Source organism: Poromitra crassiceps (genome assembly GCF_964638095.1).
Source record: "Poromitra crassiceps genome assembly, chromosome: 17".
In the NCBI taxonomy this organism is placed as follows: Eukaryota; Metazoa; Chordata; class Actinopteri; order Beryciformes; family Melamphaidae; genus Poromitra; species Poromitra crassiceps.
In genome coordinates, this window is record NC_139635.1 from 15,454,785 (window position 1) to 15,473,582 (window position 18,798).

The following is an 18,798-nucleotide window of genomic DNA, read 5'->3' on the forward strand; positions in this document are numbered from 1 at the left end:
TCCCTGCGAAACTCATCAGCCAACCTCATCAACCTCGTCAACTCCAACCTCATTGAAAAATAAGGAGAGAGAGATTGACAAACTAACAAGGGTTCCTGAACGACCGTTACTGTTTGACGACTTGGGTGTGAGAATGTGTTCTGCTGGAGCAGCCAGAGAGCGGCCTGACAAGCAGGTCTGCAGCCACACCCTGTTGGCTTTTGCTGCTTTCTCCATTTACCAAGTAAAAAAATAAAAAAGATATTTAACAGTTGACAGAAATAAAGGAAGTGAAAACTGCTGAGGAAACATAGGCTACATTAAGTGTTTGTAACATAGTGGTACTGTAGATATGACATCAAAACATTTACTAATTACATTATTAAGAAAGTCCTGTGTATTTTTTTTCTCTCCCGCTAGGCTTAAACACTGAAAATGAGCAGCGCTGACTACGGCTCCCTAGAATTGGTGGTTATTGGTGGCTGACCATTTCTGAACACCTTCAGAGGTATGTGAGCTAAAATAAAAATGTTTAAACAAAGTGAAACATTTGTTAGTCCCATTCACACCAGTAGAATGTACCGTGTGCTTTTTCCTATAACAAGTAAATACCAGCAGAGGGCGGCATTTAATCAAACACATGTCATGAGAGGCTGTATTCACACAGGCAACAATGTGTTGCCTGTGTTGCAGTTCTCTATCGTAGTGGTTCTCAAACTTTTTCACATCAAGGACCCTAAACTGACACAACTTAGACCACAGACCCCCATTTGATATGATGTTTTGCTTTAGAGGTTTTATTACAGAAAGTCTATGAAACTCATGACAAAAAGAACCATACATTCTGTTATTGTGTTATTTATGGAATTAATTATATTGAGAATAAATCATTCTCCTTTATGCTGGGGACCCCCTGGAATCCCCTCAAGGAACTCTGGGGGTCATCGCACCCCACTTTGAGAACCACTGCTCTATCGTATTGAGACTGTCTACTCCTGTACATATTACATAGAACGGCAAACCCAGGGTTAATCCAGAAGTTACCTCGCTAACCCACTAATCTCACTCCCTAGTACAGGCTGACTCAGTCTGGGTTCTGCCATCATAGTGCTGGAAAGATTTCATATATTACATATATAACAGAGTATATATAAGTGCCTGGGCGGCAAGCAGGCAGCAATATTTGACAATTTAGCTGGAGCTGAGTCAAACTTTATTTAACAAACTTTATTTAGCATCTGGCCCCTGGGCCAGAGTATCACTGCACTATGAGATCAGAAAAGGACACTAACCATGAAATAAAATATGAAACTATGATGCATATTAAGCTCAAAATGATTGCAATTATCGCTGCTACGGCCAATTTGAGATAGCAAAGTAGAATCAGAGAGAAACAGAGAGAGAAGATAAAGGCTGCCCATGTGCTTATATTACCGATATTATTAATGATACAAGTGGATTGATTACCGGTAAAGCCATCCTTTAATTAATATGTGTGGATGGTTAATTAATATCTGCAAACGTTAATAGCAGGCACTTATAACCAATTATGTGTTTTTAGCAACTCGTTATCAGATTCTGATGTTTGTTAATAATTGCACTTGTGCCATAAGACTATGGGCTCTATCTTCCCAAAAGCGCTAATTTAGCGTTTGCGCTCGTTTAACGCCGTGCGCAATGCAAATTGGGGGCGGACACAAGCGCATGCCTGTGATAATTGTACTGGGCATTGCCTGCCACATGCCAAAGCAGGCGTTTCAGCGCTAAAATGTGGGATAGATGGCGTTACCCTATTGTCAGCAGCACGCAATTACTTTGCGCTAAGAGCTTTGAAAAGGACCTCTTATGCGCAAATAGCTCTCTGCGCTCGGTGCGCTGCACGGAGATTACGGCTGCGATCCCAGCGCAGAGTTATTTGCGCAGTGGAAAGTGGAATTCCTTTTGGATATTTCATTAAGCACAGCCTTGCCACGCCAAAGACATCAAATTATGCTGCAAAAATTGGGTATTAGCAGATAATTCAGTGAGGCAATCAACTATAACTCACAGAGAAACTTTTATCACATCGCAAAGAGGGAAATGAATTGAGAACACTTGTGGGACAATGGACATAGGCTATTTACCTTCATAACCCGAAGGGTCATTGGCACCACAGACGATCTGTCAATAAGCTCCCTCTGTCCTGGCACGAGTGAGTACACTCTATTACGCATGGAGAGAATTACAGCATATTGCATGCCTCGGCGAGGCAACCTCGCGCAAACGGAACTAGCTAGCAGCTAGCAGGTGTAGTTCGGTCAAAAGGAAATAGTTCCTGCATGAAACTGCTCATAATAAGGTCTGTGGATTATCTTGAGTAACGGGGTCATGATTTCTGGAAAGAGACAATGCTGTTGAGTTTTTCAAATGTATTTCTTTGGCACTTTGAGCACCACAAGCCGAGTGCCATCCACTTTCGTTGTATTGGAGAGAAGTCAGAAACTCTGCGGCCGATATCTCCAAAACCCAGGCAACTAACACAAAACGATATACAGTAGATGGATAAATAGCACTATGTGAGAGGGAATATATTTATTTGGGATTTTAGGGTGAGCTGTTCCCTTTAAGGCCCACTTCTGACTGTAAATTGTTCCGAGGACCATCTTCCCACCTTAGAAGTTTTTGATCTATCCACCTTATTTTTGAATGCCCCACTGTAAAAAAAATAATTGTGGGTACAAGGTCCGGTTTAACGTGACTTATTGTTGCAGCTTGCCATTTCCTTTGTTATACTCGGCTGCAGACCCGAATTATAAACCGGAAGCTGGAGCATGTTATAAAAGTTATAAATATAGTCACGTTATAAACAACTAACCAACGCTGGGGGTCCGTATGGAAACAGTGTTACTCGAAATGGTTAAAAGTGAAATCAATTTGGTCATTCAGTGGCGTTTTACTGCCATGTAAAGTAACTAACGCTAGCCGCTAGCATTAGCTACACTAGCCGACTACCCATAATGCATTACGTTATCCCAGCACCCGAACGACACGGCTGTAGAGCAGAATGGCTCTGCTGTAAAATCCTCATAGACTTTTTTTTGGTCAAGTTAAAATAGTCTATTACACCGGAAGAAGCACCCATCAGGCAAATCAGGCAAAAATGGCCGCCAAAAATAAGGTGGATATAATTCTTGAGCACATTTAGATATATCAATAAATAAATACCGTAAATAATTAGCTGTAATCACACTTTTTTCATTTCATTTTTATATTTGGCAATACCACTGCCTCTGTGGCCCACTAGACAGTGCTCTAGTGGGCCACGGCCCAGTGGTTGAGAATAGCTGGACTAGAGTCATATGACCATATGACCAGCATCCCGTGCGCTACACTCGCCCGATGCCTAGGCTCGGCCTCGCCTGCCCTATTGGCACGTGCAGGTGTGTGTGTGTGTTGCTCACTAAATGTTATTGCATCAGTGATGTCACAATGCCTCCTTGTGTGTGTGTGTGTGTGTGTGTGTGTGTGTGTGTTGCTCACTAAATGTTATTGCATCAGTGATGTCACAATGCCTCCTTGTGTGTGTGTGTGTGTGTGTGTGTGTGTGTGTGTGTGTGTTGCTCACTAAATGTTATTGCATCAGGGATGTCACAATGCCTCCTTGTGTGTGTGTGTGTGTGTGTGTGTGTGTGTGTGTGTTGCTCACTAAATGTTATTGCATCAGGGATGTCACAATGCCTCCTTCTGTGTGTGTGTGTGTGTGTGTGTGTGTGTGTGTGTGTGTTGCTCACTAAATGTTATTGCATCAGTGATGTCACAATGCCTCCTTGTGTGTGTGTGTGTGTGTGTGTGTGTGTGTGTGTGTGTGTGTGTGTGTTGCTCACTAAATGTTATTGCATCAGTGATCGATGTCACAATGCCTCCTTGTGTGTGTGTGTGTGTGTGTGTGTGTTGCTCACTAAATGTTATTGCATCAGTGATGTCACAATGCCTCCTTGTGTGTGTGTCTGTGTGTGTGTGTGTGTGTGTGTGTGTGTGTGTGTGTTGCTCACTAAATGTTATTGCATCAGTGATGTCACAATGCCTCCTTGTGTGTGTGTGTGTGTGTGTGTGTGTGTGTGTGTGTGTGTGTGTGTGTGTTGCTCACTAAATGTTATTGCATCAGTGATGTCACAATGCCTCCTTGTGTGTGTGTGTGTGTGTGTGTGTGTGTGTGTGTGTTGCTCACTAAATGTTATTGCATCAGTGATGTCACAATGCCTCCTTGTGTGTGTGTGTGTGTGTGTGTGTGTGTGTGTTGCTCACTAAATGTTATTGCATCAGTGATGTCACAATGCCTCCTTGTGTGTGTGTGTGTGTGTGTGTGTGTGTGTGTTGCTCACTAAATGTTATTGCATCAGTGATCGATGTCACAATGCCTCCTTGTGTGTGAGTGTGTTGCTCACTAAATGTTATTGCATCAGTGATGTCACAATGCCTCCTTGTGTGTGTGTGTGTGTGTGTGTGTGTGTGTGTGTGTGTGTGTGTGTTGCTCACTAAATGTTAGTGCATCAGTGATCAATGTCACAATGCCTCCTGTGTGTGTGTGTGTGTGTGCGCGCGCCCACTTATGACATCACTTTTGACATCCTTGTGTGTGTGTGTGTGTGTGTGTGTGTGTGTGTGCCTCATTATGATATCACTGATGTCATTATCACTGTGTGTGCTCCCTATGACATCACTGATCAGTCTTGTCACAATGCATTCTTGTGTGTGTGTGTGTGTGTGTGTGTGTGTGTGTGTGTGTGTGTGTGTGTGTGTGTGCGCGTGCATGCGTGTGTGTGTGTGCACCCTATGACATCAGTTTTGACATCATCACTGATGACATCACATCATTAGCTAATTAGCCTAATTAGAAAATCCGCCTCCCAGGTCACCAGCACGGGTGCCCTTTACACACCCTGAAGGTTTCAGCATGATCACATGTAAAACGACATAGCTGCTGTGGCCGAACACAGAACTTGAAACAAAGTCTACACATCTTTAAAACAAAGTCCACATCTTCAATTATAGATGACTCTAGTTAATTTGCATTTCACCAGACAAGACAGATTGCTTTCAAGTCTGACATTTACCTAGGCTATGTAATACCCTGGTTCCATAACCATGCATTATTATTTTGTTTCATATTACAGTCTTTTGCTGTCGAGTATTTTGGTTTTAATGTACTGATACATTGAGTTGTATCCCTGTTTTTCGATATACCACAAAGGGTTAAGGTTATTTCTTGATTATTGGAATTTGAGGTAATCATTCTTGGAATTGAGACACGCCTATTGTTGGGATTTCCTAAATGAATCTGGCCAATTGCGATGCCTCTTGTTCCTTTGTGAGGGGAGGTCTGAAGAACTTTTAGAGAAGCAAGCGCCATGTTGAGAGACTTTTGAGAAGGAGAGCAAGAGAGATAGCAAACAAAAGAAGCCGTGAGCATTATTTTGTTTGTTTTGTTTGTCCTCGCCGGCCAAGTAACGTCTGTAGTGCGTTGTTTGTTTGTTTGTTTGTTTACATTCGGACAGTGAATGACAGTAGCCTAAACGTCACGTGCGTGAGTTCGGGACTGTGTTCATCTTCTGCTGCCAGGGGAAAAGTGTTCTCTCTGCTGTGTGTGTTGCTACTGAAGAAAACAGTGCTTTCTTACTGTGGAGTGAGTCAACTGTCAAGCTCAGTGATTGAGATTCGTTTAGCTGCCGCTGCCACAACGAGAGGGAGAGGAGCTCCGTGTCCTTCCTTCACCAGCTGGGTTTCCGTGGACAGCGTGGAGTTCCTGGTCGTCCCTGCTGCTTGCCCGGCGCTGTGGAGGGATCCTCTCCTCTCCTCTGCTCTCCTCTTCTCTTCTCTTCTCTTCTCTTTAGTCTAGGGAAAATAAGGTTTGACCTTAAACTAATTGCAACAGAATTTATTTTCACATTTTTATGTTTATATTGATGCCCGAAACACTATATTAAAAATCCCAGAAAATCCCATTAGTGGAAATATGTTAAAATTACATTTTTTCAAAATGGCTGCCATTATTAAAATGTTGGCCATATCTTGACTCCAACTAGACCTAGAATTACAAATTTGGTGTCTATTTCCACATTTTTGGGGGCAAGGAATGCACAGAAATGGTTGTTGAGTCTCTAAGTAGAACAGATTTTTATTTTCTCATGTAAGTATGTAGTCGTAATACAACATGTCATTTCTCACAATGTTAGCTACAACTTCGTATTTGTTAATCATACACATTTTGGGTGATACCCATTACCCTTGAGCATATTGAAGTGCTTGCCATTGAAAAAAAAAAGTTTGTTGTTTCATATTTCCAATTAAAAATGTGTTACGGTAATGAATTTATTCCCTCACAGTGTCTCTAAAAGTGTCTGGAAATACATCAAAAATGAGCACATCTATCTATCTAAGGGAGCTAGGGCTCTGTTTGTTTGTCTGTTTGTCTGTCCGTCCCACTGATGACATCATCTCGAGCAATTGTGATGCCATCAGTGATGTCACTCGAGCAATTGTGATGTCATCAGTGATGTCATAAATCCTTCCTGGCTCACCCTATATAAGTGGAAGCAGTGTGTCTTTTTACACGCAAGCATCCAGTCCCATAAAACACCACCAGCAAGCATCCAGTCTGTCCATAAGACGAAAAAGCAGCTCCTGCTGGTATATCAGTTGTGTGACCCCACAGACCTGCAGCGTAGGACCGAAGAGATACAAACTCCCCAGGTGGCTATTAATCGCTCAGCCTCCCTCTCCATCTAACATCAACTCCACCAGTACCTCATCCACGCTACAACAGTGAGGCAACAGGCAAGTAACTACTACTTTTGTTTATGAATATACTGATTCCTACTTGTATTGTTGTGAGATGCCTCGCAACAAAAAACGGAATCAGATGATGAAAAAGCTACATGCTGCAAAGAAACCTGAACCTGCTTTGAATCCCTTAGTTTTAGCTATGCAATGTTCTAAGCAGACTGGATGGCATGCAGCAGAAGCAGATGATAGAACGCTCATCCATAAGAGACTTGAGACTTGACTTGGACTTGTGACCAAAGACGTGAGACTTGACTTGGAGTATAGCTAAAAGACTTCAGCCTTGACTTGGGCAGCTATAATTGTTTATTTATGTTTGTTTATTGTTTATTTGCACAAAGAAAATGAATAACAACAGATAGTACCTTAGAAAGTATCTTAATTAGCTATTATTAAGCTATACCTATTAGTAAGCTATTAGCTAACTAGTAAGTGCTTATTAAGCTAGCCTACTTTGAATGGTAACACACAAAGACTGTCATTGGTAACAGACGATAAATGGCGGTCAACTTATCCATAACCTTCGGATATGGAGAATACTTAGCCTACCTGTCCACGCGTCTGCATGTTTGAGCTACAACTTGCGCTGTGCCTTGCCAAAATCAAATTGGCTCCAATGCGAAGCAGCTGCTTATGCGAGCTGCAGGGCTACTAGCTCAGCGAGCTGCAAGGCAGGCGAACTCGCATAGGGTGCAAGATGCCTAGTGGATTATAATTTCAATTTGAATGGTGAAATTAGATCCTACTTGATATCTTTGAGTTTTGCTATGAGTTGTACCATGTTCATGAGAATCACACACCTGTGGCATTCTCAATCCTCCCATAGGACATGGATGAAAGGCCAGGGGTCTCTGATTTCGGATATTGATGTGTCCAACTGCTGCTATGTCACAGCTATCAGAGGTACTGGTTTGGCTCTCTGGTGTAACTCCAGCTATAATGCCCATAACATGGAATGTGTTGTGGCCATCAATGGTTCTGATGTTATGGTCCAATAAAGGCCCAATTATACTCAACGTTAAAGACGGAGACGGACAGAGCCTTCTGTCCGTACTCTGCGTTCATTTCGTCCGTTTTCTGTCCGTCATCTGAAAGCTTACGGATACGCATGCAACGGAGGAAAACCACACACACACTCATGCATTTGACTCTCTACTGCCCACTGGTGGATGTATTGCTTAACATGATACCAACGTGAAAGACGCATGGAAGTATGTGGGCAGTGATGATTACACCGTTTGAAACGGACGCCCTTATTTACGGATGAAAATGGAGTATAATTGGGCCTTAAGTGGGCGGGCGGTGTGTGTGCCACGATTGTGATGTCACGATTGTCATGTATCAGTGATGTCATCAGTGATGTCACTTGAGCAATTGTGATGTCATCAGTGATGTCACTTGAGCAATTGTGATGTCATCAGTGATGTCACTCGAGCAATTGTGATGTCATCAGTGATGTCACTCGAGCAATTGTGATGTCATCAGTGATGTCACTTGAGCAATTGTGATGTCATCAGTGATGTCACTCGAGCAATTGTGATGTCATCAGTGATGTAATAAATCCTTACATCATCTCCAGAGTAAAAGTTTATTGTTTATTTATGTTTGTTTATTGTTTATTTGCACAAAGAAAATGAATAACAGATAGTACAAGTATCTTAATAAGCTATTATTAAGCTATACCTATTATAGCTAACTAGTAAGTGCTTAATAAGCTAGCCTACTTTGAATGGTAACAGACAATGACTGTCATTGGTAACAGACAATAAATGGCGGTCAACTTACCCATAACCTTCGGATATGGAGACTTAGCCTACCTGTCCACTCGTCTGCATGTTTGAGCTACAACTTGCGCTGTGCCTTGCCGAAATCAAATTGCCTTTAATGCGAGACTCGTGAATGACATGACTATGAAGTTATGGTTTGCGATGGCTGTCTGAGGGAACGAGATGTGCATGAAAACTCACCCTTTTCCACTAACTATTAGAACATATTAGCCACACTTACATTTTTTATGTTTTGTTTTGTTATGTTACAGTATGTTTGGTAGAGCTTTTCCCTAGCCCCACCCCTTTCCTGACCACACCCCCTCCCACATACACTCCCCCCCGATACACCTGTCCATGCCCCCTACCCACCTCTCAAATCCAGACTCTCTACGACCTTCCTATCCCTAGCAACAGACTCTTTTCCCTAGCCCCACCCCCTCCATTGAGCCGACCCGGATCAGATCCGCTCCAAAATGTAATGGGTTCTTCCTTGGCCCACGCTACACCCTTCCACCAAGTTTCATGAAAATCGGCCCAGTAGTTTTGCCGTAATCCTCCTGCTAACAGACAAGCGGTCAGACAAACAGCACCGAAAACATCACCTCCTTTGTGGAGACAATGCCAATTTTGAGAATGTTCCACTACTGGGATTTTCTGGGATTTTCAGTATGTTAAATTGGAAGGTTTCAAGAGCTGAATACAACACAAATAATTTCTGTTGCAATTTGTTTAAGGTTGGGTCATTTTTTCTCACAGATTCCCTAGACTACTTCTCTTCTCTTCTCTTCTCTTCTCTTCTCTTCTCTTCTCTTCTCTTCTCTTCTCTTCTCTCCTCTCCTCTCCTCTCCTCTGCTCTCCTCTTCTCTCCTCTCCTCTGCTCTCCTCTGCTCTGCTCGTCGCTGCTGCGCCTGCGCCGGCCTGCATGTTTCTGTGTTGTGCTCGGAGGAGGATCACTGATCGGTGTGGTTCGATCACCTACAGTCATTCCGTGACGGTGCAGGAACACGGTAGTGTGGTTTCCTCACTCTACACAAGGAGGTAATATGCTATCATCAAGTATTGCGATTCTACGATTATTGCGATTCGATATTACGATTTATTGCGATTTTTGTTTATTTTTTTCTTTTATTTTTTCAGTTTGTTTGCTTTTTTACACTAGATTAGAAAATGGGAAAAGTTGAATCATACACTAGAGACTGTATATTATATATCATGAGTAGGGCTGGGCGATATAGTTAAAAACAGGGGCGGACTGGGATCATAATTTAGGCCGGGCATTAGATACCAAGCAGGCCAGGCCGATATGGGCCGACGCGCGTGAAATTTGGGCCGTTTGAAGCCCAATTTGGGCCGTTTGAAGCCAGATTTGGGCCGTTTGAAGTCCAATTTTACAATGAGATGCACCCACTTTAACCCTGAAGTGTAATTATTACTTCAGACTAACTAATAAAGTAATAAAACCACTAGTAAACCAGTAGGCAGCGCCTGGCCTGCTGTTCAGTAAGTGGCCTGACTGCAAAAAACTTTTTTTTGCGATTATCGATTCTGGAATAAAAGATCGATTCAAATCGTGACATTAAAAATCGCGATACTTAGGTGAATCGATTTTTCCCCCCACCCCTACTGTGTTTGTGTTAGTTCCCATTGCATGCACTGTACTAGCCCAATAACGTGACGCTGCTACTGTACTCCGATATTCTCATACAGCAGTCAGCGTCATACAGCGTTCTAATACTCAATAGGTGGAAAACGCTGTTAAAAAAGCTCTCCTACCCGTATCCCACCTCCGATTGGAGATATGATAGTACCGTAAATTCCGGACTATAAGACGCACCGGTGTATAAGCCGCGGGACCAAAATTGACTATTTTTTTCTTCTATAAGCCGCACCGGACTATAAGCCGCGGGTGTTTTGATGTTTAATTACCATATGAAAGGGTTCGTGCACAGAGAGGAATGTCGGGAAAGAGATCGCTGTTTGGGGAAGCTCCCATTTATTAACATTTCAACAAAACAAAACAAAAGTCAGGTCACTAATCCCCAGACAAAATCACACAACAATAGGCTACCGTATATGTGCAGCAAACCTGTAACCAGAGAAGTCAAGTCACTAATCCTCGTCTTCCTCTTCTTCCTGCGTACTGAAACCACCAAAGTCCTCATCTTCAGTGTCGGAAACGAACAGGTTCAGGGTGGCTTCGTCAACCACTCTCCTCTCTCCTTCAGGTGCCATGGCACGAGTCCGATACCTCACGAGTCCGACACCTCACGAGTCCGAAAAAAGAGGCTAACTTCCCCCAGACCCTAACCCAAAACCTAACCTCTCCCACCCCCACGCCTAAACCTAACATCCCCCAGACCCTAACCCAAAACCTAACCTCTCCCACCCCCACGCCTAAACCTAACCTCCCCCAGACCCTAACCCAAAACCATGAGGTGTCGGACTCGTGAGGTATCGGACTCGTGAGGTATCGGACTAGGGGGCAGTCCCCGTGGCGTCATCCTCTTCATCCCGCAGCAGTCCAGCGTTTTGGAACCCGTTGGTAATTGTGGATGTTTTCACACTCCTATAATATTCCGTGATCTTCCTTTGTGTGAATTCGCCGAAGTTTGTGATTTTCTCCTGATAGTCGGGAGGGAGTTGTTCAGTAGTTCTCCCCCGGACGGACAGTCCCTTTTGCCCAGGTTACGCGCGGCTGCTCTGTTTGATCGGCGGCTGCTCTCTTTTAATGCGAGATTGACTGCTTTCAACTTGAAAGCTGCCTCGTGTGAATTTCTGGTACCTTCCCCATGGTAAGTGAGAGTGTTGCTTCTACTGCTCGTCTTGTTGTGAATATTCCTTGATCTTCCTTTGTGTGAATTCACCGAAGTTTGTGATTTTCTCCTGGTAGTCGGGGGAGGGAGTTGTTGCCCGAGTGGCCGTTTGCTTACCGTAATTACCATATGTAAGTGGTCACGCACAGAGGGGATTGTCGGGAAGAGATGGCTGTTTGAGGAAGCTCCCATTTACCGTATTACAACATTTCAACAAAACAACATAACACAACACCACCGTTGTTTATTTTTACAGTGCACACAGTGTCCGCGGTGTGGTGAAAAGAGGGCAAGAGAGGAAATTAAAACAGAAGTGGATTTATAGTTAGAAAGAGTGCTAAAAAAGAGAGATTTTTTTTTTTTTTTTTTTTTTTTTCTGAAAAAATCCATAGATAAGACGCACCGTTATATAAGCCGCAGGGGCCAAAAAACGGGAAAAAAGCCGCGGCTTATAGTCCGGAATTTACGGTAACCCTAGTGAAGCCAGTAATTTAGCCGGGGCGGTAAAAAATTATACTGCTGCGTGAAACAACCGTTTAAAAGCAGTCTTTCCACAGCCTGTGCCGTATTGAGGACAGGAGAAGCTTCCTAGTGCTGACAGGAACCTTGGGAGTTTGAGTATTTCATGACATGTTTTGCTTCCCAGGTGCGCTGGATTTGCGTTGATCACTGACAGCCGCCGTCTCCGTGTGACTGCATGTGTTTGCTCGCCGCGTGCAAGCGGTGCACCATGATAGTGAGCTCAAACACACCCTGCTGTAAATTCAGCGAAGGCTGTGGAAAGACTGCTTCTAAACGGTAGTTTCACGCAGCATTATCATTTTTAACCGCCCGGCTAAATTACTGGCTTCACTAGGGGTTACTATCATATCTTCGGATCTGCAATCGGAGGTCGGATACGGGTAGGAGAGCTTTTTTTAACAGCGTTTTCCACCTATTGAGGATTAGAACGCTGTGTGACGCTGACTGCTGTACGAGAATATCGGAGTACAGTAGCAGCGTCACGTTATGGGGCTAACATGCTGTTGTGTTTCTGGATTTGGATTGTGGTTGTTTTGGTTCATCAAAACGTTCAGAATCCTTGAACAGTCTAGCCTGGTAAACCAGCCCGTCACGACGTCACGTGAACTCACTTCACTTCATTTGGTTCTGCGTGACGGTCTGGCCCCGGCGCCATGGGCGGGGGTTTAGCAGAAGCTGCAGAGCGGGAGAGCCAATCAGCGACTACACTGCCCTGTGATTGACAGCGCAAGTTGGCCAATCAGAGCGGGACTGACGTAGTTGATAACGTGAATACAGGCCGACGCAGTTGTAAACATGTAGCAAACATGGCGGCGTCCGAAGAAAGTAGCAGTAACGTGAACGTTGGCATAAACACAGCCATAAATGAAGTTATTGCAGAAATAGACTCAATAACAACAATTAAACAAGAGCAAGAGTATGCGCTTGTGGAGTTTCTCGGCGGAAAAGACGTTTTCGCTATTCTACCGACTGGATTTGGCAAAAGTTTGATCTATCAACTTGCACCATTGGTGATGAAGAAGATCTTCACCGGTACCAATTCCATTTTCATTGTTGTTTCGCCACTCATTGCGCTCATGGAGGACCAGATAAAAGAGGCATCAAAGCTAGGAATCACGGCCATGCAGCTCAGTGTTCACAACGATTCGGACATACAACAAGGACAATGCCAGCTGGTATTCAGCAGTCCAGAGGCCTGGTTGCTGAATGAAAAGTGGCAAAATATGCTGGCAAAGCCAGTTTATCGCCAAAACCTCATGGGGATAGTTGTCGACGAGGTACACGTCACTTACAAATGGTAAATATAAACAAATAATATTTTTAGATTAGTCTGAAGCAGTTAATGCAAATACGGTATGATTTGTTGTGCTGTGGCTGCAATGGTAGACCAACTGACTCTAGATGCTGAAATATGCTTTTGTTGTCGGGTCCTCCAGGTTCGTATATTTTCTTTGTGCGCGCTAAAACGCCTTTTATCCTACAGTTTTCATTGCAGAGACGGCAAATATCATTTACAGTGGATTTAGCCATAACGCTACTTCGGTAGCTTGCTAATGTTGCTGCTGACTCTGAAGTTGGTCTGAACTAAACAGCGCCCTGTGATGACGTCAATTGTTTTGGTACGCTGATTGGCTGAAGGCGTTTGTCTGTCAACGCAACTACGCCCGCCCATGCTCCCGCCCCTGCTAAACCATCCCCCCCACCCCCCCACCCCCCATGGCGTCGGGGCCAGATCGTCACGCAGAACCAAATGAAATGTGAGTTCACGTGACGGGCTGGTATACCAGGCTATGAACAGTCAACCTAGTGACATCATCTAGCAGACTCAGTGCAGTAGTTGGCAAAAAGGTGAAATAATGTTCATCTTTCTAGCAAATCTAGATACATTTCAGTCTTGAAAGCAGTGTGCTGTCTTGTCTGAGGTGAAATGCAAATGAACTAGAGTCACATGATCACATGTTTCATGTTCTGTTTAATGTTTAATTTTCTTTTGTTTGGGACACCCCATACATTTAGTGATGTAACTCCCTAATTATGCATGCTATAGACGGTTTTAACTTGACAACAAAAACATTCTAAATTGAACCCCCGCTCACTTCCTGTTGCAGTGTTTGCTATGGACATAAAAGAAAAAAAACATTCAAGTGCAGGACTGACCATTCCATGAAAACCGTCTATACAGCTGAGCGGCGAAAACAAAAGTAACGATGTCGAGTGAATATTTCTGCAGTTTGCCGAATGCTGAGAAAAAGGAAGTGCTGTGGGGTTGCGCTCTGGTGAAAACTATCTATATTTACACGTCATATTGCTGGATTCAGCACAATCTCACCTTTCCAACAAACCCACATTGGTGTTTCTACAACAATCCATAGCAGAGTTATTACAAAGTAGATGAGGACATTCAGCATAGATATTATTTTTTACATTTCCGCTTATTTTAAAGCTGCATTCAGCTATGATTTTTTGTTCAAATAAGTGTTAAATGGCTCTATATTCTGACAGCAATCACTGAAATAGTGTTTGGTCAGTGACTTGAAAAACCCAACCCCCCACTGTCCTCTATCTCTCTCCTGTAGTCCTGCAGGCTGGGCGGACGTATCTCCTGTCCTCTATCTCTCTCCTGTAGTCATGCAGGCTGGGCGGACGTATCTCCACAACTGTAACTCGTAGAGACTCATGAATGGCGGCATTGGATTCGGGGTGAAAAAATACATAATAGTCCCTTGAAATGTGTTTCAGAAAATGTGAACTCTGATTGGATTAAAATTGGCGGAAACCTCAACCTATCCAATCAGAGAAAAGTTGACATTTTCTTGGAAAGGGAAGGTCAGATCGCGATGCCTTTAAAGGACTATAAGTGTTTTTTCACCCCGAATGTATAACTATTTTTTAATTTCTGTTTTTCAAAAGGAAATAGAATTAGAAAAAAAAATCAAAACATGGACCATGAGGCTATATGATTAGGCAACTCTTGCAATGTAGTAAAATAAAATCAAACATTTTAAGATGTGGTGACGCTGATGATAATAATAGCTCAGGGAAATGTCCGGCCGCCGGGCCCTTAGCTTTCTGACAATGTGGCCCTCTGAACAATATAGTTGAATTGTCCTGTCCTAGTCGATTGTTTTCAATCCCTACTATCCCTTGTGCCTCCATTTTGAAGGCCAAGTGCCAAAGTGAGGGAGACTCAGAAACAAGGGGTAAAAATAAGAATTGGGATTGTGCCCTTTGATGTCACAACGGCGTATGGCACTTCTTTGTACAGTTACACGTGTGCGTAATGGGCGGGTTGTTTTGCTTCATATACATGTAGGAGTGAAGAGGAGCACTTGATGTCATAGATTACTCCTTGTGATGCGCAGGTGGTGAAATGTTTGAGTGTGACAGTCTGTCTGTCTGGGGCTGTAAATGACTTGATTTTGAGAGTTTGTGGGCAACAAGAACAATGAGGAGGAGATTGGGGAGATTGTCCTTGAGGTGGGGTGGTAGCTGGAGGCGAGCAAGAGGGTATTTATTTCTGTCAGTGGGCTTTGTGTTCATTGTACTTCTCTCTCGTTTTTCCCTTGCCTTGAGGGCAACATAAGTAAAACGTGGCTCATCTTACCCCACTCTCCCCTTCTTGTAGGACCTGGCTGATAAAGTGATCTTGTGAATATTTCCTGTGATTTTACCAGGGGGCAATGATGGCGACGGATAGAGAGAAGGTGGAAACCACGATGGAAAGTAGGTGGACATGTTGTAATCCTTCAGAAGCAAAGTAGCCTGATACAAGCTGATTTTAGCCTGATGCTCACTCAAATCAATCACCTAATAATCAGTCATTTTCCATTCCCTTTCTCCTCAGAGCACTTTGTGGATAAACACCGGGTTGCGCTGATCCAGAGAGTGAGAATGGTCGCACCAATCTTGGATAAGCTCCTGTCAAAGGAAGTTATCACGAAAGAAGGCTATGATAATGTCAGATCTAAATCTCCCAAACAGGAGCAGATGAGGGCACTCTATGAGTTACTAGATGGCAGTGGAAATCGAGCCAAAGACATCTTCAAAGATATCCTTAAGGAAGAGGAGAGGATTCTCATGGATGACCTTGAGAACCCCAAGAATCAAGACAAAGGTATGCTGGGCAGCGATTAACAGAAGAAGATCTCACAGCAAGGGGCACTTAATTGGTTGGAAGATATGGGCAGAAATAAGTGTCACTAAATTCAGTTATTTATATTTGACTTTCCCAATGTAGTTTACATGAACATCACAAGCAGCAGCAAGAGAGAAGTGCAGATAGCTACTTGGTTAACACAGAACAGAAGCAACCAATAAAGCACAGCTAGCAGAGCTCTATGGGAATCAGCACAGTGTGCTCTACTCCCACTAGTTTCTTAGTGATGGGCGGGTTTGAATGAATCGTTCGAACTCGAGACGCTTTTTACTGACTTGGAACTCGCGTATTGTCTGACTCGACTCGCCCTCTGTATCAAGTTAATTGCTGTATTAGCCTTGTGAGAAAACAACCACTATTTGGCGCTTGTTCCAGTACTCCCTCTCCCAGAGGCAAAATCCCCTCCCTGCCCTGAGCTGTAGGGTGAGGGAAGTGAGCAGAGCCCAGCGTGAACAGAGCTCACTCGCCCTGCTCTCCCTGCTCCACAGCTCAGAGAGCCAAACCCGGAGCTCCTCCATGTTCACTCTACCCTCCTGTCACCACTGTGCTCTGGGCTGAGCTCAAGCTGACTCAACCCGTCTGCATCAGGCAAGCACTTGCTTACCCACAAATTCCATGCCTATAAAGGCCCCTATACATTGTTGCAAAGTTCCATTTTGCAGGGAAATGACCCACCTGTAATAAGGAGCCTGGCCTGTGACAACACAAATAACCAGCAAACGGACGTGACAATACTAACCATACGGAAGCTAGACATCATTTTAGTCAATATATTACTGCATGACTCACTACGGGTTAAAATTGACTTTTCGAAGCCACAACATTACGTTAATACAAAACAGGTTTCTATGCAAATGTGTTCTTTATTTCCTCTTTGGTACTTGGGGTATTTCGGATCACACACACAAAACGGTTCCAATGGTATACTTTTATTTTGAAATTCGTAACAGGAAGTTTCAGTTTTATTTTTTCTGACTTAACCGTGAGCAACCGGCATAGCGTCTTTGCTTCCCTCATTCACGTAGACTAGCTATTTGACTGCTTTTGGCTCGTTGCCTCCTAGTTATGCCTCCGCCGGCGATAGCCAGGCCGGAGGCATTATGGATCCGGGTTGTCCGTCCGTCCGTACGTACGTACGTACGTCCGTCCGTCCGTCCGTCCGTCCGTCCGTACGATGTTTGTTAACGCGATATCTGAGGAACGCCTGGACGGAATTTCATCAAATTTGCCTCAAACATCGACTTAGACTCAAGGATGATCTGATTAGATTTTGGTGGTCAAAGGTCAAAGGTCAAGGTCACTGTGACCTCTCAAACGCCATTTTCAAGCTTGTTAACGCGATATCTCAGGAATGCCTTGACGGAATTTAATCAAACTTGTCTCAAACATCGACTTGGACTCAAGGATGAACTGATTACATTTTGGTGGTCAAAGGTCAAAGGTCAAGGTCACTGTGACCTCTCGAACGCCATTTTCAAGCTTGTTAACGCGATATCTCAGGAATGCCTTGACGGAATTTAATCAAACTTGTCTCAAACATCGACTTGGACTCAAGGATGAATTTATTAGATTTTGGTGGTCAAAGGTCAAAGGTCAAGGTCACTGCGACCTCTCAAATGCCATTTTCCAGCTTGTTAACGCGATATCTCATGAATACCTTGACGGAATTTCATCAAATTTGCCTCAAACATCTACTTAGACTCAAGGATGAACTGATTAGATTTTGGTGGTCAAAAGTCAAAGGTCAAGGTCACTGTGACCTCTCAAACGCCATTTCCAAGCTTGTTAACGTGATATCTCAGGAATGCCTTGACGGAATTTAATCAAACTTGTCTCAAACATCGACTTGGACTCAAGGATGAACTGATTAGATTTTGCTGGTCAAAGGTCAAGGTCACTGTGACCTCTCAAACGCCATTTTCCAGCTTGTTAACGCGATATCTCACGAATGCCTTGACGGAATTTCATCAAATTTGCCTCAAACATCGCCTTAGAGTAGACTCAAGGATGATCTGATTAGATTTTGGTGGTCAAAGGTCAAAGGTCAAGGTGAGCTCTCGAACGCCATTTTCAAGCTTGTTAACGCGATATCTCAGGAATGCCTTGACGGAATTTAATCAAACTTGTCTCAAACATCCACTTGGACTCAAGGATGAACTGATTACATTTTGGTGGTCAAAGTTCAAGGTCACTGTGACCTCTCACACACCCAATTTCCAAGCTCTGTAACACAACATCACAGGAGCGCCTTGACGGAATCTCTTCCAATTTGCCTCAAATGGCGATTTGGACTCCAGAATTAACTAATGGCGGAGGCATAAGTCTGCGTTGCGGTCCTTCTAGTTTTTCTTTGGATTTTGATGGGATTGAGTTGAGTTGAGTTGAGTTGAGTTGGATCATTGAACCAGTTTAAACTACAAGAGAAATTCAAACATGTTTGATATAATCGTTGTGCCTCCGATTGGCTCTGACTGGAGTCGGGAAGTAGTTTACACTTGACGATTAGAAATCTTTAACCATAATACACTAACAGATTTTGCTGCTAATTGGCATAACAACTGCCCACAACAGTCAACAAAGACAGACTGAGCCCAACTGGAAATCCTATGTAAAATCGGAGGGAAACTCTTGTAGTGTATTTTAGGTAAAACATGTTTGAATTTATGAAAAGGTATAGATGACTGGAGCACACAAAATCACTGGCAAACAAATTCAATAAGGTACAAAAACTGACGTTTCG

General features: G+C 43.5%; 1 protein-coding gene across 4 annotated transcripts in view; it reads left to right on the forward strand.

Annotated features, from left to right (window-relative positions):
* The first annotated feature begins 397 nt into the window (after positions 1-397).
* LOC310792043 (NACHT, LRR and PYD domains-containing protein 3-like) overlaps positions 398-18,798 on the forward strand; it is a 111,006-nt gene continuing 92,605 nt past the window's right edge. For 2 of the 4 annotated variants that reach the window (XM_083653735.1, XM_083653737.1), the window contains exons 1-3: positions 404-487; positions 15,528-15,625; positions 15,747-16,016. In XM_083653735.1, coding sequence (XP_083509861.1) covers positions 15,583-15,625; positions 15,747-16,016 — 313 coding nt within the window. In that variant the 5' untranslated portion in view covers positions 404-487; positions 15,528-15,582. Of the gene's footprint in view, positions 488-15,527; positions 15,626-15,746; positions 16,017-18,798 lie in introns of all 4 variants that reach the window. The other 2 variants (XM_083653738.1, XM_083653736.1) reach the window with 2 other exon arrangements.